Genomic DNA, 23,705 nt, shown 5'->3' on the forward strand with positions numbered 1-23,705 from the left:
TTGAAAAACATTTTTTGAAAACAAAATGCAAAATATTCTAACAACATTGGAAATATTTTGCAAAAATGTTTGCAAAAAATATTTCATACTAACATTTTTAAAATGTGTAGTGTGTTTTCATACAATTACAAAACGTTTTAAAAACATTTTTTAATGTTTATGTCGACCTTTAACCCAACATTTAATGTTATTAACACGTTTTTACCAAAACCCGAAGTATAAACCCACATGTAGTAAGTAGTAAATGTTTTAAAAACGGTTTGTGTTTGGTGGGTAAGGTGTAAGCCTAAAATCTCCGAAGTAAGCCAGAAGGCAAGTTACCTGAGGAAAGGGCTGATGTCCTTCAGAATCAAGTTCGTCTTTCGGTTTCGCCACCACTTCAGTGTGTACTGATGGACTCGCTGTTAAGACGGAAGCAGAAGACTGGTCAGAAGACTGCTGAGGTGTTCGTGGATCTGTGTAAAACAGGAAAAGAGTGGTGAAAACGCGCGATGATCTGTTGTTCCAAATGGAGGCATGTTTGAGCTATAGCTGCGTATTATACATAGTAGTAGGTCATCATAAGAAATTATTTATCGTTAGCTTTAGATGTCTAAATTGTAATCACTAATTTGTATTGCGACGAAATTGGGAATAAAAGTCCCCAATCCCATTCTCACTTTCTTATTTTTCAACCCTAGGGGCCAATAAAAATAGGCTACACACGCTTCATTTGTTAGGAGCGGTATCCATGCTATTTCTTTTCTTTGCAAGCTTGGCTTTCAGAGTAATTTGCTGGAGTCTGATCACATCAGGACCCAAGTGTGTGCACTGCATGTGTGTCCGACCGTACCGTTTGAAGTTGACCTGCTAAACGTTAGGCCTATATCACAGCCGTTTTCGCCAAACGTTTGTTCAACAATTGCCGAGCACAAACGTTTGTCAAACATTTTCGTAAACGCCCGTAAACGTTTGGCAAACGTTTTGATCGCTAAATGTTTGTCAAACGTTTGGCGAAAGCGGCTATGTACCCTTCAAGCATGGACGAAGAATAGAGCCTCTACTTACGAAAATAAAAAGTGTATTATCACAAATACCAACCTTTGTCGTTTACCCTGTGTATTGAATCCTCGACTTCGGCATCGATAGAACATGAGGAACCCATATTCCTTATGGTATTCACAATTGTTTAAAAAACCTCTGCTTAACTTTGATATTTTACGTTAATTGCAATCAAAATATGTAAAGAAAAGGCATGACATCGACCATCGTATCGTAGCTGCATCAAGAACGCTGCATGCAGTAGCACGCGCACTTTGCGAGTCGCGCCAAAATAAGTGCGTTCGCACTTTTAGTTGCGTCAATCACGCCCTTGGCGTGCGCGCCTAAAATCCCGGCAAATTCAAAGTCACATTTTTGGGCAAAAAGAAGAAAATGATTTGTTCACAATAACTTTTTCATATTTGTATTTGTATGTGGATATTATTTTTATACGTTCTTGAAGAAAAAGGTATTTTCACTTAAAGGGGCATTTCGTGATCCACAGCCTCATCCCCCACTTTTCTATAAAAAAAATGAGATTTTTATATCACTGGAAACCTCTGGCTAAATAATGTTTATGTACAAAATATTTCTTGCAGATTAATTCGTTTAGCAAAGATATCGTGAAATTTCAATTTCGTTCTGGTGCACCAGAACGAAATTACAACGCATTGTCTATGGAGAAGTGTAATACACATAATCATGCATAACTCGCGAACGCAAAATCGGAATCAACTGAAATTTTGGGAATAGGTTTTTTTCGTGGATATCTAATGAAAAATGACATAAATAGAGGATGCTATGATCACGAAATACTCCTTTAACGCGGCTGTGTACTCAAGACGTTGTTTCTTTCGCAAAATTGAGCTTTTTTGATATTTGTTACTTTGTTATGTTTTTTATAAATACAAGGAAAGAAAATCCAGATTTATAAACTCCAACTGCGCTATTTTATGGATTTTATTTCACTATTTCATTCGTGTTTGCAATTTTAAACGAGAGAAAATCTTTGTTGTATCAGCGGGTGACACGCGCGCAACAACGCATCGCGCTGCGTATCGCGCAATTTGTTAACGCACAGATACGCTACGCATACGCGACGCTTATCTGCATGCGTGGCGCATCCTTTGGAAACACTAATTTCAAGTGGTCAATGGCTCCGTTTTAGCTGATAAAATGTGGGTTTTTTCAAGTTCTTTTCCTCGATTTGAATATCAAGTTATGAATGGATTTCGCTCAAACTTCTCAACGGGCTGTGGATTTACCCGATGTTCACATAATATAAGGTAGAAAAACGAAAACTGCCGCATTCTCCTGTGAGATTCGATGAAAGGGCAAAATGTGACCACTTTAAACTTTAACGGCCATTATTTCAATGTTCATTTTCTCGGTAAAATGACGATTTAGGTACGATAACTCAATAAATACAGCATCTATAGGTAAGCAAATATGATCATCGTAAAAAGCATGATCGACTCAAGAAACGGTTTTCTCATTTTTTATATTTTGGTCTATTTCCGATTTTAGGCATCATTTTGTGCAAATAGGCGTTTGTGAATTTTAAAAAGTTCAATTTGATGCCTTATATGGTCAATATCTCAAAAACTAAGGCCGATATCAAAAAAATAAAAAAACCGTTTTTTGGAATGGAGCCTCAAGATTGAGCTAAAAACAAAATAAAATATTTTGGAAAGAGCGTTTTTTTTGTTATGATGTACCTAACAAATATTGCCAAAAACTCACTTTTTGTGATTTTCTTCATAATTGTTGTTTTTACCCCAAATCTGTATTTATATTAAGATTTATTGATGTCTTGCCTTTATAAAAATGTATACTTTTATATGTCTTGCGCGAATAATTACAAAGTTATTGCACTTTTACTACATGCATGTCTGAGAGTACACAGCCACCTTAAGGCATGGGATCATTAAAGTAGCGTTCTCCGAAAAGTTTTTCGATAAATTCATTAATTTCTCAAAAAGTAAAAATCTCAGTTTAATAAATAACGGTTAAAGTGAAAGCCATTATTGGGGGCCTAATTATCGTATCATTATAATAGGTCTGGCACTAATGCAAGCATTTGTTTCGGTGTCCCAAATTCATAGTAAAATATGCTGACGCTATTTTTTACAAATCGCCTGGAATTGCATATTTAGGTTTCAGCGATTGCTGAAAAAAGACGGGTATATTTCTGAAAAGCGTTTCCGCTTGGAATGTAGATGCCTATTGTGGAGCTTAATGTCCGTGATTTTAATTTATAAGCTCTTTCATTGACAATTTGCAACGTCTTTTGCACACCATGCGGGTCGCCTGCTTGAATCCCGATATTTTAAAAATTATGGGTTTTTTAAACCAAACAACCAGCAAAAGAGTTCTCTAAACTGCCCTCTAACCGCAGATAACATTAGATCGACTGTGCTATCGGTAGAATTTAAACGACAACCAAAAGTGTTCGCCAAAGTCATGTAAATATGGACTATCGCGGAATATGGCGTTTTAGTAAAAAGTTGCATTTTTGCCAGTGATTATTCTGTTCTTGCTATGAAGAACATTATGAACTTACCTCAAACGTAGAACATAGTTGGCAAATATATTCCGGTTCGACTATGACTTATTCCAGATCCTTGATCTTTGCTATTGCCAAACTTATGAGCATATTTGTATTTTGTAAAATGGCGAAAATATTTCAAAACTGACTACTCCACCAGCCATACTTTAAACGTGTCATGCTGTCCTTTCCGATTTTGACAGAATGCCGTAAGCGTATTGAAATTCAGATTCTGTCCTATTGATTTGAAACAATTGATTCGAACCAACGTCCTTGATTCTGCTGTAATGTGTTCAGAAGTTTATGGATCTTGATCAATTGTGCAACAGCTGTGCTCAGTTTCTCGTATAATAAGCGTCTCTTTGTTATTTACATTAGATAAATGATTGGGAAATAAAGAGAGTTTATTATCGTGAGTTCTATATATGTTTTTTGGTTTAGTTTATCACTATGCACAGCTCAAGATATATAAATATATAGTGCGTTTTATTTTTTTAATTCATCCCATTATTTTGGCTTCAAATGGACATAAACCATTTTTTACAGTTATTACTGATATTATTTCTTGACTTTTGGTAAACCGAAATAATAAACTATAAAACCATTAACTTATGGAATATATTTCCTATAAGGCGCGTGAAAGTCGATTCCGAGATTATCGTCCCCCCTCCCGCGTCACTTTTTGGAAACCAAAATACCCGCGTCAAATTTTCAAAATGCCAAAATAATTCATTATTTCCAAAGTATCAGTGTTTTCACCAGTTTTAGCAATTGGAAACATATATTTTTGTTTGTAAAACATATATTCATAACTTGGAAGCAAAACCAGGCTCTTTTCTAACTTTCCTAGTACTTACCCATATAAAAACATGTTTATAAATCACATGAATGAGTTTGGTTTTAAATCAACACGCATTTTATAGGTCAATAATGAAATCTGATGAAATAGTGAAAAATGAAAAAATGAAAAAGTCACCTCACCAACCTGGAAAAAAGGACGATAAACTCGGAATTGACTTTCATGGGCCTAATCTATACTGTCATGTTGGTGCAAAGTAGAGCATTTGAGATTGTTCATCAGGTGGTAAAAGTTGTTCCTGAGAGCATCTTAAGTCCCGCTGCCTTCAAATTCCAAGCCGTAACAGTATCAGAAATGTTGAATGATACCAGGCAGCTGTTAATTGCCTAACCCATCCCTCCCCCATAAACCCCGGGCCATAAACACAACGCATGCCCCTCGCATCCACACACCTCGCTCTGCTTTCACTTTGCAATGGAGCTTATAACTCCCCATTAAGAACTCAGGAAATCATTTTGTATTCTTACATGTCAAAACTAAGCATAAGCCTGTCATTATCTTGCTATTCGGGGGAGCACTTCAGTTATATGAGATCTACTAATGACGCCTACTAATTTCAAAAGACTATTCGGCAACATAATCAGTGATAAATATAATAAAAGTTGTAAATGAAACAATAAAAGCGTCTGAATCAGGATGACGATAGATCCAATGGGAAACAAGTGTGTGTGTGTGGGGGGGGGGGGTGGATGACAAACCATGTGATCTGGGGGATAGCGAAAGGGGGGGTCTTAATTCAGTGATCCCAGCGAAAGTATAAAATGGTAAAACAAATTTAAATTGTATATAAAATGCCTAAAAGTGAAGGATAAATCATTAAAATTGTCATTAGATATTTTTAAACGTTTTGGCAAGAACCGAGGAAAGCAGCAGTATTGATACAGTTTAAGCCCCGTTCAAATGCTGAGCCCTGTCCTATATTTTGTTAATCTTTTAAATCAGTTATCTCCTCTTGGGATTGTTCTTCATTGCCAATGCCATGATTGCTTTTTATAGTCTGGTACAACAGTACTGTTATAATATGTTTGACATATTTTGGATTTTAGTATATTTTGATGTTTTTCATAGTGCAATAGTATTTTGGTCAAATTAATATTTGCGTGCAATATGATGCTTTTCTGATCTAATACTTTTTTTTCCTATAGATGCAATTTTTGATGTATTTTAAAATTTCTTAAAGTGTTTAATATTTTTAATATTTATATGTATGTTCAAATAAGTAATTTTACATGTAATTTGGCCGTTTGGCCACGATATGTGAAAAATAAAATACCGAATATAATAATAATATCTGATTTCTCTACATACTATGTAGAGAAATTACAGATTCATGTAAAATAACTTATTTTGTCTTTAATACAGGGCTTAATGTTTGCACATCGAAACTAACAAAGGTGCTGGGCAAGGTGCTAAAATCTAAATTTTGCTGATTCATGGATTTCTACATTCTCCGGATGAAATTACTGAACAGGCTTTTTACAGCCCTACATAGGCCTACTACGCATCAGTCACCTTCGCCATCCTAGAAAATAACGCCACTGAGCTATTATGGAAGTCCCCCGGACAAGACAAATTTCAATACCATTTAAAGCTCGAGGTACTTGCCCACTGAAGCATGATTAATAGCTGCTAGTATTGCATAATATTGTAAAGCGTTTTCTATCGGAAAAAATATAGTCTGGTCAGTACTAAAAGCGCAGAGTGATTTAAAAATATTACTATAGTCTGGTCAGTACTAAAAGCGCAGAGTGATTTTATTTATTGCATTTTTAATTAAAAGAACCACTTTTTAGGCAAGTTACACAGCTGAACTTGTGATAGTATTGAGATACAACAATATCATGGTATAAACAAGAATATGTTCCTTTGGTAAAAATTTCTATTGTCTCTACCCTTAAGATGCATGACGTGTTTTTGTTTGTTTTTTACATTTAAAAAAAATCATACCTATAGATGGGTTTTTACAATGCATAGGCATACGTGGTTCGTCTCCCGAATAGAACCTTTTCAACGAAACTCATGTGAGACGTTACAGGGTAAAAAGAAACAAGTTGGTTTCCCGTAAGTAACCGGAAAACGATGAGAAATCGGTGGATAGGCCTATATGTCAGGGATGCAAATTGTGATTTCTTCCTCAGGAGCAAGGTTTTGGGCTCAAAATATCCTCAATCATACCAGACATAAAATAGCTTTATTCTACACTTCGAAAGATGAGAATGTTAACATAGCATGTTTTTTTGGAAAGACTCTACATTTAAAGAACGAAAACCGTCTCTGCAAAGGGCTGTATTGGAATAAATGTTCGCGCGTAGCGCGCAAAATTTTGTATTTTACACTAGTTTGGCCACATGATTGGGGTGAATTTTGGTGGGACACGGGCTCTTTTCCCTTTCTTTTCCTTTGCCCTCCAATTTCTCTTATTTTTGTCAGATGGAGAACTTTTCTCTTTCATTTTTTATTAGAGGCACTCTGCCCACGCCCTGCAGAGCATAATTGCTTCATTGTCTCAAGCACATTTTCAAATTTCTTCCCAAATCTGTTGTCTGATATTTAGGGGTTTGAGTAACCACAGATAAAAGAAAAAGTCTGAAAAAATGGAAAGCTCCTATACTTTTGTACTTGAGAGATTAAAGAGATTAAAATCAAGATCAAAACATCTGAATTCAGATTTTAATCTGAACCCTCACACTCCTGGATATTAGTTTGATACTGATAGACTTCATGGTAGTATTGTGTTTTGTCACCACTCTTCAGTCCGTGTTGTCCTTTCCTCACTGGCACTTCTGATTTCATAGAATTGATACTCTGAATTTCCTTTGTGACTCTTTCCATAACATCCTCATTGCCACCTCTGTTCTTTAGACATGATCTCTTTCCACCTGCCTTCACCCAACTTCTATACTTCCCTGTATACCTCCTCTAGAAATGAAATTTAAATTTCCTCAAATATACATTGTTACCAATTTCAGGGAAATTTCCATATTCTAACACCAACACCTTCCTCTTCTAAGGCTCTTATTTCTTGAACAATCGTGTGAATTCCTCAAACTTTTGCACAACAAGTGTCTTGAGATTTCCTCACTTCCATTCAGTGGCTTCACTGCCTTACGGCCAGGGGTAGCGCGAGCACAAAAAATCAAGGGGTCCAATTTACTTTTTCTGGAACCTTTGGTACCTGCAAAACCAACATTTAAGGGGTCCGATGAGAATTTAAGGAGTCCATCTGTCCGAAATTCTCAACTTTAGAACTTGTCAAATATTCCAGTGAAATTATTAGTGTTGTTGGCCTATGGTGATTCAAATGATTTACTGATTTTTTATTCTTAAGGGGGTACTACACCCTTGGCCAATTTTGTGCATATTTTTGCATTTTTTTCCCAAAAATTATAGCGCATCGGTGATGACAAGTAAGATATGTATATTATAGGGGCAAGGACTACAACTACTGCACTGGAAATTTTATTTCAGCACAGACAACAGTTGTGGAGTTACAGTCAAAAATGAGGGAAACGCAATATTTGATCATTAAATCAATAACTACTTGCCTTGAGTTGCTGAATTTTCAGTGCAGTAGTTGTAGTTCTTGCCCCTATAATATACATATCTATACTTGTCACCAATGCGCAATAATTTTTGAGAAAAATGCAAAAATAGGCAAATAATTGGTCAGGGGTGTAGTACCCCCTTAATTGATGATTGACGTGAAATTAAGGAGTCCATACAGTTTTTATCGGACCCTTTCAACTTGAGATTTAAGGAGTCCAAAATGGGCAAAATGAAAAAATAAGGAGTCCCTGGACGCGCAAACTCCTTAAATGCGACCCCTGCTCAAGGCCCTCACCTATTAACTTGTTATCTTTTGCTGATGTTTCATCATCGTCATCTAATACCTCACACCTCTGCTGCATCCTCCTCTTCTTCTTCTTTCCTCTTTTCTTCTTCCTCTCTTCTTTTATTTTTCTTCCCCCTTCATCCTTTTCCCCTCTTTCTTTTTCCTTCTCAAGGCATCATTTCCTCAATTTTGACTGTCATTTCCTAGGAGCGGTGCTCCCCGCTCCCGCACAATTTGCATCCCTGCTATATGTTATAACAGGCCTACCTATGCCTCAATGCAAATCACAAAAAATGTATTGTCAAATCAGTGCAGATTATGTTTATAGACATAAGTTTTATGAAAACTAGATTGATCATAGGATTTATTGATTTCATATAACTTGCAAAATGTACGAGAAAAAACTTTCATTAATTTTGGCTTGAAAATATTTTTTATGGATTTCTTACTTGGATAAAAAGATGAAATGCGGTAAAATTAGCCGACGAGAAATTAACTTGTTTTTCTTTTAGCCTTGTACGATAATGAAAGAAACGTAAAGGATGAGACTACCAATGGGAACAGCTTCTTACAGTGTAGGGTCTGTATGATTTATTTATTGTTCAACCACAAAATTATCTAATTATGTGCGTTCAACAAAATATAAAATAACAATCCCAATGCTCAATATTCATAATTTTCTGTTTATATCCAGTGTATTAATTGTGCATTGCGTTAAGTCGTACCGATTGCTCATGTCATTGGTTTAGGTATACTTTTTTTTTTACAAAATGTAAAATCTATAATTACCCGATAATTCAAAGCTTTTCTAAGTCAAGATCGACCAGTATTTGTTAGAAATGTTATATTCTCAAAACGATTGTCCAAATCAACTATACGAACCCGCGTACACATCCGCGGAGACCCGTCACTTGGAAAGTGTGCTTTGATGTCAAGTTTGAAAGCGCATGCAATACTGTAACTTCTTAATTATTCACGCGCGGAATGCAAAAGTTTAATTTTATTTTGAAATAAAAAGAGCCAAGGAATATAAATATAAACACGGATTTGGTGTAAAAACAACAATAACTGGGATAAATAGAATGTGTTCTTACACATTTTTGGAATATAGGCCTACTTTAAAAAAAAAACTTGCTCAAATGTTAGACTGTCTCGCAGCCTGACTTTTTACTTGTCTTTTTCTTTCAATCTCAATCTAAATTCTGTAATTTGCGGCATCTAGCTTCCCGCCGAGAACCGTGAAATACGTGAAAAGTCACTTTTCACTCGTACTCGTACTCGGGACTTTGCGGTTCTCACTCGGCGGGCAACTGGACGCCGCAAACCGTTGCAAATTTAGAATGAGATTGAAAGGAAAAAGAGAAGAAGAAGAAAAAATTCAGCCAGGGTGTTTTTCTTAATCTTGAGACTCCATGAATGGGCTATTCCAGAAAATAAGTGCACACCCCCTATAATAGAGGAGTAACTTTTCAATCAAAGAAATGTCTGGATTTCCAAGTCTGCTTTCTGAAAACGACTGGAATTCCAGTTGCCAATGTCCCCAGAAAAAGCCTGGAAATCCAATTAAATGAAGGAAAAATCATGGAAATGTCCCAAATGAGCTCTCAAATTGAGGATTTCTGAGTTTGAACTGTTTTTCTGCTGGATTTTTTCGCGTTTGGATACTTTAAAAGTCTGGATTTCCAAAAATAACGACTGGACAAAAAGTCCGGATATCTATTTTCTGGAATAGCCCAATTCCAGGGACGGTTTCTTCATCCTTCAATCAACGTGAAAACAGTAGTTTATGATGATGAAATTGGACCATATTATTCTTAAGACGGAAGATTTAAAGCAAATGTAACATAAACATTATAATTGTTGATCCGTCACTTTTGTGAATCCAAGTTTCAAAGTTAGATTCATAAAGTTTATTCGTATAATGTGTTCATGCAATATGTTGTTCATGTCAAGCGCAATCGCATCCTTCAAGACCAGTAAGTTTGTTGCTCATTTCATCCATCTGAAACAGGAAAACAAAGAAAGAATAATATATATAGGTATTATTTAATAGGATATAAAGCAGCGGTTCCAAATTATAAGGATCGCGAATCAACTTTATAGGTCGCGGACTGTTTTAAACTTTGATGTCTTTTAAGACATTAAAATGCGTAGAAGCTCGTAGACTATGAGGGTACAGCCCGTCACTCAGAGACCCGGTAGTTAGAAGACCCGCTATATTCAAAAAACCCATTATTCAGAAGGCCCGATAGTCAGAATTTTCTGAGTAGCGGGCCTTCTGAATAACGGACTTTCTGAATAGTGGGCTTTTTGTTGAATTTTATGTAAAAGTCCCACTACTCAGAATTTTCTGACTAGCGGGCCTTCTGAACGTGGATTTTCTGGCTAGCGGGCTGTATCCGTTAAGACCCGCTACTCAGAATGCCTACTATTCAGACTTCTGGCAAGTGGGCTGTTTTAACCCTAACCCTAATCCTGACCGCTCTAACCCTAACTTCTGAGAACTGGGTTTTCTGAGTGGCGGGTTGTCTGAATCGAGGGTGTGCAAAGGGCTCGTTAATCAGAAGGTCTTCTGGTTAGCGGGTGATTTTAAATGAAAGCAAGCCTGCTATTCAGAATTTGACGGTTTTCTGAATAGTAGGCCTTCCGAGTAACGGGTCTTCTGAGTGACGGTTGCCACCCGACTATAGCGCAAAGAAAATTACTTAACAAAATGAGAATATGGGGGTGTAGAATTGTCACCCCTGGGTAATTTAAGATTTCCAAGGTCAAAGTTTATACAGGGGTCACAATTCAAAATTGCGCAATTTAAAAAAAAATCATACCAAAATGTAATTCCTCTTATCTTAAGGGACCGATCGTTATTTACGGCAGGGGGGGGAATGGGTGTTTTGGCAAAAATATCGACAACAAATTTCGCGTTCCCCTCGCGTCCGCTCAAAATTTTCGCGTTCCCCTTGTTTTCCCAATTTTCTCCATTTAAAATTTAACAATCCCCCTCCTGGTTCAACTAAAATTTCAGGTTCCCCCTCAAGACCACAAAAAAATTTCGTGTTCCCCCCTAAATCTACCCATTCCCCCCTGCCATAAATAACGATCGCTCCCTAAGGATTCAAAAAAAGTATATAGTTTGATCCACCTCCGACTTATCGTTTTGGAGTTATAAGCCAAAATGTAAAGGGTTAACTTTGAAGAGGTACAGGGGTTGAAATAGATAATTTTTGATAAAAATGGTCTCAAATTGTTGGCACTGTTATCTCAATCGAATAAAGAATAGATATACCAACTGTAATGACCCGTTACCTAAGTAACCATTAAGAGAAGTACCAGTAGGTCAACATCAGTAGGACTCAGTTGACAATGACCTATTTTGATGTGTTACCTAGGCAACAAATCATTCTAGGTGGTTCAAACTCGGGTTCAAACTATTCTTTTATTCGAATTTTGTTATTTATGTGTTAATAACCGTAGGTCTAACTGGTAAACACATCCCAACTAACCATGTTAATTGGTTTACTGTCGATTCAAAAACTAATTCCCAGCTTTCGGGTCAACATTTGTGCTATGGTTCTTGAATGGAGGTCATTGAGCTAGCTATATGCCACTGGAAATTAGATAATTTGGCTCAAATTATTATAGTGATAGTCGAGTCTTACTTGTCTCCCAACGAGGACAGCATCTCTTTGAAGTTGATCTAATTTACTTTGCAGTTGATCCTCCCTGTTGCACCCACCACCGACACAGTTGTTACCTACAAAGACGATAAAAAAGGTACTGAATTATATGAGCTTATATGGCGAAAGACATTATTATAATATACCATACGCTAGATCATAATAGGAAACCAAAATTTAAGTTTTACACATAAAAAAATACTCGCCCCTATAAGTCAACCCGGGGTAGGCCTACGACACACATTATTATTGTAGGCCTACCTCTTCAACGCTGTCAATAGTATATTTCGAAGTTCAATGACGTGGGTTTCCACTGTTGCCAACGTGTTTTCAATGGATACTATCAAAAACCTGAATTGAGACAAGACTGAGACAGTCTGATGTGGCAGGAAACCAATTGCTTCCTAACATATTATTGTGTAGCCTAAAGCAGTGTAGGTTTGTAAAAATCCTTTTGGGGATCCAAGTATTTTATATATATTTTAATGGCGTATCAGGGTCAATTTTCTGAAGGGACAACTAAATATTTCCGGGTGGCGGGCCGGGTGGACATCATTTTGTTAGGAGGATGTCATTTTCTTCGGCGGGAGGGGGAGAGGGGGTATGTCAGTGACCGGAGTCATTTGTTTTATGACCCCCCTATCACGGGCTAAAATTTTTACGACCCCCCTATCTTGGGTCGAAAATTTTTATGACCCCCCTTCCGCTTAAGACTCTAGACAAATTATTCATTGCTGGCACTAATGATTTGTATGCAAAGCCAGTGCTAAACACGCTAAGGGGCTGTGCAATAATCGATTGCCCTCCCCCTCTCGGCCCGCCAAACAATCGCTTGCCCACCGCCCTCTCTCGGCCCGCCAAAAAATCTTTGCCCCACTTGCACATGGCAAATTTTTGGGATCCCAATTTGCAAACCTTAATGGTCAAAATACATGTATGCGAGCGCAACGAGCAGGAAAATTTGCATATTTAAGCGTTTCCGTACGGTTTTGCTAAGCCTTTTTAGAGCGTTTTATTTAAAAGGCGCCCAAGAATGTGTGCTTTCCCCTCCCCCCTTTCGGCTCGCCAAAAATTTCTTGCCCCCCCCCCCCCCATTTTACCAGGGCTTGTAATTATTGCACAGCCCCTAAACGTATACCTACCGTAAAACCTCGTCTACAATTAAGCATATACATGTAGAGTGCTTCTGATGAAAGCTAAATTATTCCAGGCGCCATTATGGAGTTTGAGCAAATATATTTACAGATCCAAGCATATACAAACAAGTATTATTGTAAGACCAATCTATTGTATTGGTATATTTACGCATGTTTCGTATTAATTAAGCTTTCATCAAAAACACTATATGCTTGTAGACGAGGTTTTACGGTAGTTTGTATTATGTTAAATATTTATATGATTATAAATAGTTGGTATACAAAATTGTTCATAATTATACCACAATTTTTATCCAGGGCAATGGCATATTATAAGGGATTACCATAAAAGTCAACAATTATTTCAACAAATTGATGCAAGAAAGTCTCTTTTATATCGGCTATTTAATACTAATTTTGATTATATGTACTTACTTTGCCCTGAGTTGTGGATAGTTTGTGATTCACTCTGCAATATCAGTACTAGTAAAAAGATAGACAGCGTTGCTGCTAGTCTAGTCCTTCGATGCATATTGAAAACAAAGCAGGATGTACAGTAATCAGCAGTGTCAAAAGGACGGTCCAATTACTAATGATATTTAGACTTGAAATGAAGTTTTCACTGCTTCAAAAACTTTGACAATTCTCCATATTTACAATCAATAAAAGTTTCGTGAAATCACCGATATGGACGGAAGAAGTTGAGAATAAATCCGGTGCAAATTTAAAGTTTAACTTCAGCACTGAATTTTGATTTCTCGACTTTGTAAATTTGTTCACGACGTTCAAGCATCCAGAAATAGCTGACTGCCTGATTAACTTCCCACCAGTCAGTCGCGACTCTGGTTGTGACTTGACCCTTTGTGCTCGGGGCAGATGTTTTAGAAATCTCTTGTGGAGCCTTGTTGGGATTTCTGACCATGAACTTGGAAGCAACCTTCCACGCAGTCTGTTTAATTGTATTGCTTTCAATGTCAATGTTAATGTAGAATAGCTAAAAATCGTAAGACTGCATATTTGTAACCCAGGAATATTTGTAAAAGAATCTGGGGCAATAATAAATGTTCAGACATCCCTTTGAAAAACGAATCATTCAAACAAAAACGAAATGAAAAGAGATACCGTAAAATGGGGTAACTTTGGGCACTTTTCAGAGTTTTTAAACCACTGCTTCCAAACAAAACCAATTATATTTCTAATTAACTCTTTTTTGTGACATTAGGGTTCCCTTCTTCACCTTGAAGTTGAAAAAGATTTTTTAATAATTTTGTAAGGGTGCCCTAGGGGTTCAAAATGACCTGACCATAGTTACCCCGCCTTTGGGGTAACTTTGGTCACAGTAGGCCTATTACATTCCATGAAGGAAAAAAAATCAAAAAAATTGATCTTCGCTGAATATGGGCAAGTTGTTGTTTTTTGTGACATTTGACACCTTGCAAAATTAATCAAACACACATCCTTGCTCACAAATATCGATTTTTATTTTTCTGAAAAAATGTAAAAAATGCTGATTTTGGTCAAAATCCCGCTTTTTCGTAAATTTCAAGGAAATTACACACGAGCGACTATTATTTCTTCCAAACATATTTCTTAACAAATTGACACCAAATATGACTAAAAACAATATTGCTGTACAAAAATATGACCATTTAAAAAAAAAAATTTGACCGACCAAAGTTACCCCGCTGACCGAAGTTACCCCATTTTACGGTAGGGATGCATGTCATGTAAGAAGTAAAAAAAAAATAAGAAAGACATTGAATGAAAAATTAACATGATTAAAGGTAAAGTCGGCCGGAGCGGCCGGAAAGAGGAAAACTCGGAACTAGCCCCCCCCCCCCCCCTCGGAAGCCTTTTAATAGGGAACAGACTCATTTGCAATAATTGTACCACATTTATCATTTATAGCCTAGCCTGCCCCGATTCAGGCTTTTTCTGTAAAAATATTCTGTTTATTAATAAAGTTTGAGAAAAAATGTTGGGAATTTGATTTGCTAAGAGTCACGTCTTGCACCGGCTGCGGTTTGCATAATCGGAAATCCAGGTAATCCCATATAGGGTATAATCTTCTTCCACGGTAAACCAAACAGCTTCCGTGGTAAACCTTATAGCGCCATCACTTGATGAAAGTACGTTATTACTGGGCGTGAGTTAAAAGCTATCTGGGCTAGAACTATTGCGACTGTAGGGGTGTGCTTGCCCACAGGTAAAAAAAATACTCGTGGCGGTTAGGCCTAATAGGCCTACGGTCTAGTTTAGGGCAACGGGGGGGGAAAGGAGGGTAGGCCTAGGCTACTACGGGGATGTGCGACTGATTCGGGGTGCATTTTGGTTTATTGATGGCCCTCAATTCCATGAAAATTTGGTTTAAGAAAGATTGTTTTATTTATTTATTTTTAAATTAATTTGTTTCCCAAATTTTTATCGGAAAGTACGTGTGCCAATTTCTTTATTGTTAACATGGCGTGCGATAATAAATAGGCCTATTAATATAATTTTTAAATGCTATTTTATTATTTTGTTTTTAATTGAAAATCTAAAATAGTATAAAATCGTATATGATGCCTTAAATTAAAGTTTAAAACGTTCTTCCAATATTAAAAACTATTATTAAATAATCCCTAACATCTCAGACAACACCCCCCCTCCCCCAACACACACACCTACACACCCCTACACCAACAACCACATGCCAAGTCTTGGCGAAAGTCTACCTTGTACTAGTACATGTGCAACCGCGCGTGCACCATGCCCCGCTAAAATACACTACCCTATTACGAGCAATGGAATAGCCCGTCAATCATACACAGTGGTTGCTCCTGGAAGGAAGATTATACCCGATATGACGCGGTTGCTCATGGAAGACAAGAAGGATTATACCCCTTTTCGGTAATCCAGCCTGCGGAAATCGGCAAGAAGGAAATGTTACGACTGGAAAAGAAGACAATTTGACCTTTGCAAGCCGATGACACATCGCGTCCCAAACAACAGATTCTGAGCCACCTGTTGCAATTAACGGCTTTAATTGAAGCGTTAAATTCAATGGTATCTGGGCGGTGGCGTCAATTGTAAATACTGATGATAAACTAGGCATTCCAGAGATGATATTGTGAAGGTGGAAATCATGGAGAAGTCAGGGGGAATGCTTTCAACGCTTGTCCAAACTCGTTCCATTGAACGCGTGTTGGCTCCTATTGCAGCACAGGTAAATACAAATTTTTAAGCTTTATACCAAACAGCTAGTACAAGGAACTTCACAAACTGATACTATCTGTCCATCGTAAAGCCTGTTACCGTACGATAATGTGGTGAAGGAATATTACACAGTCAAGAATAGGCTCCATCATTTTTTTGTAGTTAAGACTGTCCTTTTTCACATAACGCAGACAAAGTAGGGCCAACTTGCCTAGAAATGGTCAAATTTTGGCAAGAAATATCTCTGTGTAATCCTATGTTAAGTCCCATATCACACAAACCGTTCAAACCCAAGGGAACGTCCATTATATATGAGCCTTATATGGAAGTCACCACTTGACTTCGATTATTCCGTGGTATCAAAAGCCACAAGTACTCGAGTACCATCACTTTACCTGGTCTCATGTACCCATACCTAGTGTATGGGTACATGGTATTACCAGGCATTCAAACAGGCACGGAGAGAGCTGTCAAAGAGTGTATATTTCAAAACATGATAACTACACCAGTTATAAAAATTCCTGTATACCTACCACTTTCAACTTGCATTAAAAGTCCTTATTCCATGTCTGAAAAATATGATCCCCAATTTGTACTCACTTTGTTCAAGAAAGTTTAAATATCCACAGTCAAATTTCAGCTGTATATGTTCAATGTATATTCCAAAACATAACCCCAAATCATGATTTCCAATTATTACACCTCAATACAGCCCAAGGCAGTGCAAGCAATAAAAAAGTCACTGTGTGTCCACAGAGCATTTAATCCATAGCACCCCAATGTGTGCAGAAAGGCATGAAATGGCAACCCTTTCTAAATTGCCAACATGTTAACTCCTCATTGGTTAATGCTTGCATGCTTGAGTGGAGGGTATTTCAAGACATAGCATCATGGAATAATTGGTAGGAAACGGCACTATCTCATTAGCATGAGCTGCACTGTTATTTAAATAGCGTATTGTTATTTAAATTTGGCCTCAGACCGTATAGATGGCGCTAGTCATGGCATGCAGACGGAGCCTGTTCGAACCAGTGGAAGTGTACAGGCATGTTTAATTGATGCATAAATCACCGTTCTGTATATAGGTATATTTTGTACACGATTTCTTTATACAACAATGGGGGTGATATTAAATGTATTAAGTTTATCAAATGTGACATTTACGTGCTTTTTTATTGTCTGTAGTGCAGAGCTCCGCCGACTGAAGCAGCTTGAAGCTATAGATGGTATGGTGCCAGCGTGGCCGTCCCTGGCTGCATATGTAGAATTCAATTCCAATAATATTGAATTATATCAGATTCATTTCAAGCAAACACCATTGGTCTGCTCTTGAAAAGAAATGTTAATTCCCAAAGATATATAATCGAGTATAACAATGTCATTATATTATGTCAAAACAGCCGTGAGAGCTTAAAATGTTCAAGGACCCTGGTTACGTGATTTCCACACGGCGTTTGGTGATAAAATATGAATAAGGGATGAAGTGGTCTTCATTTCTGATCGGTCAGATGTGGTGTAAAAGATTTTGACTTAAAATACTACTTGTATTTCATACCTTCTCAATTTCCATCGCATTATTGACAGCAAGTCCTAATTTCGACATTGCTATTGTAAAAAGTCATTCCCTTCTCAAATTAGCAGACTTTCAATAAAAACATATCTCTGGTGCCTAATGGAAATACCAATCCGCCATTACGCGTGCAGAGGTCAGTGGTCTCAGACCGTATAAGCGGCGACTTTCAAGCTTGGTACTCGCATTGAACAGACAAAGTTCGCATACTGAATGGCGGCTTTATTTGTCAGCCGTAATTTAACATGATCAAAGGGTCGAACATGAATATTCATAACCGATCAATAACTGGACTCATTTTCTACCAAGCAAACCAGCGGGATTTGTCATTGCTTTGCGTGTTTAATAGAACAACCGTGAGTTTAGTGTCACCCCCCTTGATAGCATGCCATGCATGTGCAATGATGTGTGCAATATTGCATCATTATCTGGAACATGTGTGCATATTATCATCAAATTGAGGCATAGTTCTTATTCTCTGCACATAGATGGTATTGAAGAATAGGTCAGCCAGTGCAAGGAATGAGATGGAAAAAAACATCCTATCCTGCATTTGGGAAGAAGCCATCTCCCAACGAGTGTGGTTGGGAGTTGATATGGCAATTGGGAGGCTTGGCCAAGCACATTGTCATAAAGGTCAGAACATGCTATGATAACATCTCTGATCAATTCATGAAAGTTGGACATTTAGGAAGCTGCTGCTGGGAATATTGACATGAAATTGTCATTTTGAAGGAACATACATGTTGAAAATGGATTCTATAAATTCTTCACCATGTGCTGGTCAAGCTTGAGCAAATATGAAATGGTAAGTGAAACATATTTGGGAGAAAATTACAGCTGTACATCGAAGGTGGCATGTTTTGGTAGTCCATTGGGAAAGTGAATTAGTATGATGTTCTGAACATATACCATCACCCACGTGGTCAGCTGACATTATTTTAGCAGATTTAAAAATAAATAAAAATACATTTATTATAAATGAAAATGAATCATGATATTATGATTTTTTTTTTTTTTAAAAAAACACAGGAATTATTAGTACCGGTACTAGAGATTTATCATGTAAAATAATAAACAAAGTCGTCATTTTAATAAATCATGACAAACTTATAAAATTAAAATCATGCTACTATGCTAGCCTACAGTACCATCTAAATAAATTTAAATTAATTCATGAATGATAAATAAATGAAAGTTACCTGAAGAAATTAACAAAAATAAGAACATAAACAAATAATATATTATACTTAGCTGTAGGCCTACAAATAAACTAAAACTACAAAGAAAAAGATAAAGAAAAAATCTGAAATGAATTCAATGTAGGCCTACTTTTTAATTGTATTTTTACAAATTCAAAAATAAGATAGTGATATTAAATAATAAATAGTAATAATATTAGGTCTAGTAATAATAATAAATACCGGTAATAATAATAATAAAATAATGATTAATATTTATAATAATAATTTAATAATATAATAGTAATAAATAAAAATAACAATAATAGATAATATAAATAAATAATAAATAGTAGTAATATAATATTTAAAAATAATATTGATTACAAAAAAACCATTTAAAAAACCAACATTCATCGTGTTTATATCGTGTTATTTTTAATAATATTATCAAACTTATTTCTCCACTGAAAATTATAAAATAACTGTAAACAATTATAACTAAATATATTATAACTAAATATTAATTGAGTGACAGCCAATCGATCAAAACCCATCATAAACATCCAGGCATCCATTGCCAAGACGGCGTAAGAGGATTAGGTAAATAATAACAAAGAACTAGTATTATAATAATAAAGGACGTTCCCTTGGGTTTGAACGGTTTGTCATATCACATCGGCGATCGAGGTTTTTTTTTTCTGAAGTTTGGTTGGTACCCACCAGCGTCATGTGACGTGACACAGCTAAAATAATCGACCGGGAATTGGGGATCGTTAAAACGTCAACAAATTTCAAAACACAGAAAGCAGTAAACTTAATGGCGAGCGGTCCGAATTTGGGGCCATACAAGTTTACGTGGTGAACTACCAAACAGCTAGTAAAGAGATTTAAATTAATTAAAATTAACCAGAATAATTGTTGCCTGTGAGTACATGGAAATCAAACAACACCCCCAGTTAAATTTTTTTTAAAGATATAGGCCTGCAATCCGCATATCAAATTGGGGCATAATTTTTAAATTAAAAAAAAGAAAAGAATTGTCAACACAATCATGACATGACATTAGTTCAACTTCCAGTAAATGTAACTCAGTAATCTTTATTTAACATTATGACATTTATATCTGATTACTGAGTTACAGATCGGTATATTGAGATCCCTTTCGCAAATAAGCTTATTCTGCAGGCCATCATTACCGGTTGCCGAAAACTTAAAATTCTTCTTTAAAACCACATAAATAACTTACGCTAATGTAGTCCAATATGTGATCTTCAGACACTCCGGCAAACTATCCGTCTTGATATATTCACTTATAATCTGAGACTAGTATACTATTCTCAGCTTATATAGTAATAGTATAATTTGATGGTTTTTTTTTCGGACTTTCCACATTTCGTTTCACACTGTTTACATGGTGTGAATTTTGTGACGTCACTCCGACCAGGGTTGCCAAAACTTTTTAGCCCAAGTCGCGGGTAATAGCTGTGAAATGTCGCCCAAGAGCCAAAAAATCGTCCAAAATTTTAAAGTGGATTTAGGGGGTGGGGGGCTCTACATCCCTTTTATTTTGAAATTTTTATATAATTTTTACAGCCAAGGTTTAATTCAACTTTTAACCAAAACACTCGTTACTGTCACCCACCGCTTGGAGGTAGATATAGGACTTTGGGAGCATTATTACTATTGTAAAATCACGTCCATGCTGTTCTGGCACAGCCCAAGGTGTAAGTTTGTAAACACGCCACCACATGTTGACAAATTTGACCTTTAACCTCCCTCTTCTCGACGGGTGCGACTAGGGGTGTCTATGTTTACATGCTTTTGAGTTTCTCCACCGCGGAATACGCATGCCCTGCTTGGGAGAGATCATCACATGCTAGGAAGCTAGACTCTGCACTCAACGCAAGCTGCCGCTCCATCACAGGATGTCTAAGGCCTACCAACATGGACAAGGTCTACCTCTTGGCAGGCAAAGAGGAACGCCGTAAACAGACCATGGACGTAAGACACCCCCTCTTCAACCACACACCACCAACCAGACGGCTGAAGTCAAGGAAAAGCTTCATCACAAGCACCCTCCCTCTGCAAACAACATCATCAGAGGCTCGCACCCAGATGTGGAAAGAAAGGCTTTCATCTGAAGCAGTCACCACTGAGATGGGGATTCAACCCACAGAATCACTACCTCCAGGAGCAAACGAAGTCTGGGCAAACTGGAGATGCCTTAACCGCCTCCGAACCGGTGTTGGACGTTGCAAGGATACCCTTCACAAATGGGGATACATCAGTGGCCCGACCATGTGTGATTGTGGACAAGAGCCACAGAAGATGCAGCATCTGCTGGAATGCCCGCTTTTGGAAGATCCTGTGACGACAGACGATCTGGCGCAATTTTCTCAACGGGCACAAAAGTGTGTTTCTCAGTGGATAAGTACTGTTTGATGTAAGGACACGAAAGAAGAAGAAGAACCGTTTAAACGTACATCAAAAAAGGTGTCTTTTTTAAAGAGTGTCCCTGGACCAAGAGCTAATGCTAGGATCATTGATGGTTGACATTTAAAAAAAAAAAGAAAAGAAAATAAGCCTTATTAGTGTGAACCAAGGTTCATCCTAACATTTTAAATTAGCTCTAGGTCCAAGGACTTACAGAAAATAAAATATTCCAATTTATATTCAGTGATGTTAATGGAGAGAATTGAGGGTTGAATCAATTACACCAATGGGGTAACTGAGTGGATGCATTGGGCTATTCTACTTTTAAAATGAAATCCATGGAAGAAATAACCTTCAATTCCCATACAGGGGATGTAGATTTTAAATGGAGTTACGTTAGTTACCCATTCAGGTAACCCCATTTGTAATTCACACTCCCAGGTGTGGAAGATTAAGGTCAAGATTGTCTTCATTGGCATAGCAAGAGCCTTATCAGCCCTTGTTTCTTTTTCGCTTTTCCTTGGGCCTCTGAACCCTCGGGACCTGGGAGTTCAACCGGGACATTCAACCACTTGCTATGCCCCTGCATGTCTTCCATTGGGGGTCCATGCTAATCATTTCATTTCGTCGGTCGCAACACATAGTGGCGTACGTGAAGGACAAAATACGTCTCCGAGCAAAACGTTTTTGAAGGATATGCTACTAGTAACTGAGTCAATACTCGTCCACTGTTATCTCTCAGTGGCCCGATTCCATTTAAGATTGAAGTTTAAGGTTCAAACTATAACACTGTATCGTTAATAGTAAACAATAAATAACTATTATAGGATAATAGCTGGCATTAAACCTGTACGCCACTATGTGAAACGGAAAGTTTGAAAAAATCACTCTACGCCACTATGTGTTGCGACCGACGATTTTTACTGTTAGCCTTTAATTTAAAGTTTGTGGCTCATATTTATAGGAAAATGTCTGTGTTTACATCATTACATGTAAAACTATTTATTTATTTAATTTGCAGGTATCACAGTTGATTCTGTTGAATGATGCCACTGAGAGAGTTGGTGGGAAATTGCCAAACCTAGTGCCATTTGCACAGTCTGTTTTACGGGCAACTGAAGACTTGGTTCAAGTTGGACAGAAACTGGCTATAGACTCTGCAGATGAGGTATGGTTGAAAAGGGATACCGTACATATATAGCGCTAATATTGTAGCACTAAAATATTATTAAAAATTATAATAGAAAATTGATCTGTTTTACCACATGAAATAGTGAAATTTCTATTCCTTTATAATGTACATTTAAAATAGGCTTTGTGCTTTATTAAAGCATTATTTACAATGTTGTTTCATGCAGGCCAGCCAAAGCCAAAGCCGACCTACACTCATCAGAATAATGCTATTCTGATGATAATTCTATTCTGATGATAATAATCCTTTATGTAGACATTTAACTGGCAATAATAAAGTAAAAAGTTTTTTTTTTTTTTTTGCCATGACCCAAATATATGTATTTTTAATGTTTTGTTTCTATTGCCTTTAATACTGGGAATTTCAATTGAATGAACACAGCTGCACAACAGTGTGACAATTTTCTGCATACATTGCGTGATGAACGCTGGGGTGTATAGCGCGGAAGTAAATCCGACCATTCAGCTCACTTGTGATTGGTTAAGTATCTTAATTATTGTATCCAAGGTTGTGCGTTCGCGTTGTAGTTTGAAATACGTGATAATTGTGGTTGGGTCATTCAATTGAAATTCCTAGTAATAGTCATCTGCTAATTTGTGCATTTGATCAATTTGTTTCCATATTCAATACTCCATTGAAGGTGTTACAGCGTGACATGCCCAAGGCCTGCGAGGAGATGAGTATATCAGGTCGTACTATTCTCATGGCTGTACAGAGACTGCAAGCTGACCAGGGATGTCAAGATACAAGAGATAATATGGTTGTAGCTGCCAAGAAGTTGTTACAAACTACTATGAAGGTATGATGCATGATAAGCTAGGCTAGCCAATAGATGGCTATGTAAGGCAAAAAAAAGGTTGGTCTCAAAGCTCGCGTGCGCATTAGTAAAATCGTGTGATTTGAAAAAAAAGGAAATGCAGAATTCTTTTTTATTTCAATTTTTTTTTTACATACCGTAACCACTCGGTATAAGTCCACCCCACTAGATGGCAGATTTCACTTCAAAAATGGGGGTGGGCTTATAACCGGGGAGGGACTAGTACTTGAATTTAGAAATAAGAA

At 37.0% G+C, this 23,705-nt stretch overlaps 1 protein-coding gene across 1 annotated transcript in view; it reads left to right on the forward strand.

The window, feature by feature from the left end:
- Positions 1-15,060: 15,060 nt before the first annotated feature.
- Positions 15,061-23,705, forward strand: part of LOC140148813 (uncharacterized) — a 38,907-nt gene continuing 30,262 nt past the window's right edge. The window contains exons 1-4 of the mRNA XM_072170884.1: positions 15,061-15,113; positions 15,968-16,274; positions 22,473-22,619; positions 23,284-23,442. Coding sequence (XP_072026985.1) covers positions 16,194-16,274; positions 22,473-22,619; positions 23,284-23,442 — 387 coding nt within the window. The 5' untranslated portion in view covers positions 15,061-15,113; positions 15,968-16,193. The remainder of the gene's footprint in view (positions 15,114-15,967; positions 16,275-22,472; positions 22,620-23,283; positions 23,443-23,705) is intronic.

The sequence above is a fragment of the Amphiura filiformis genome, chromosome 3, assembly GCF_039555335.1.
Source record: "Amphiura filiformis chromosome 3, Afil_fr2py, whole genome shotgun sequence".
Taxonomy (NCBI): Eukaryota; Metazoa; Echinodermata; class Ophiuroidea; order Amphilepidida; family Amphiuridae; genus Amphiura; species Amphiura filiformis.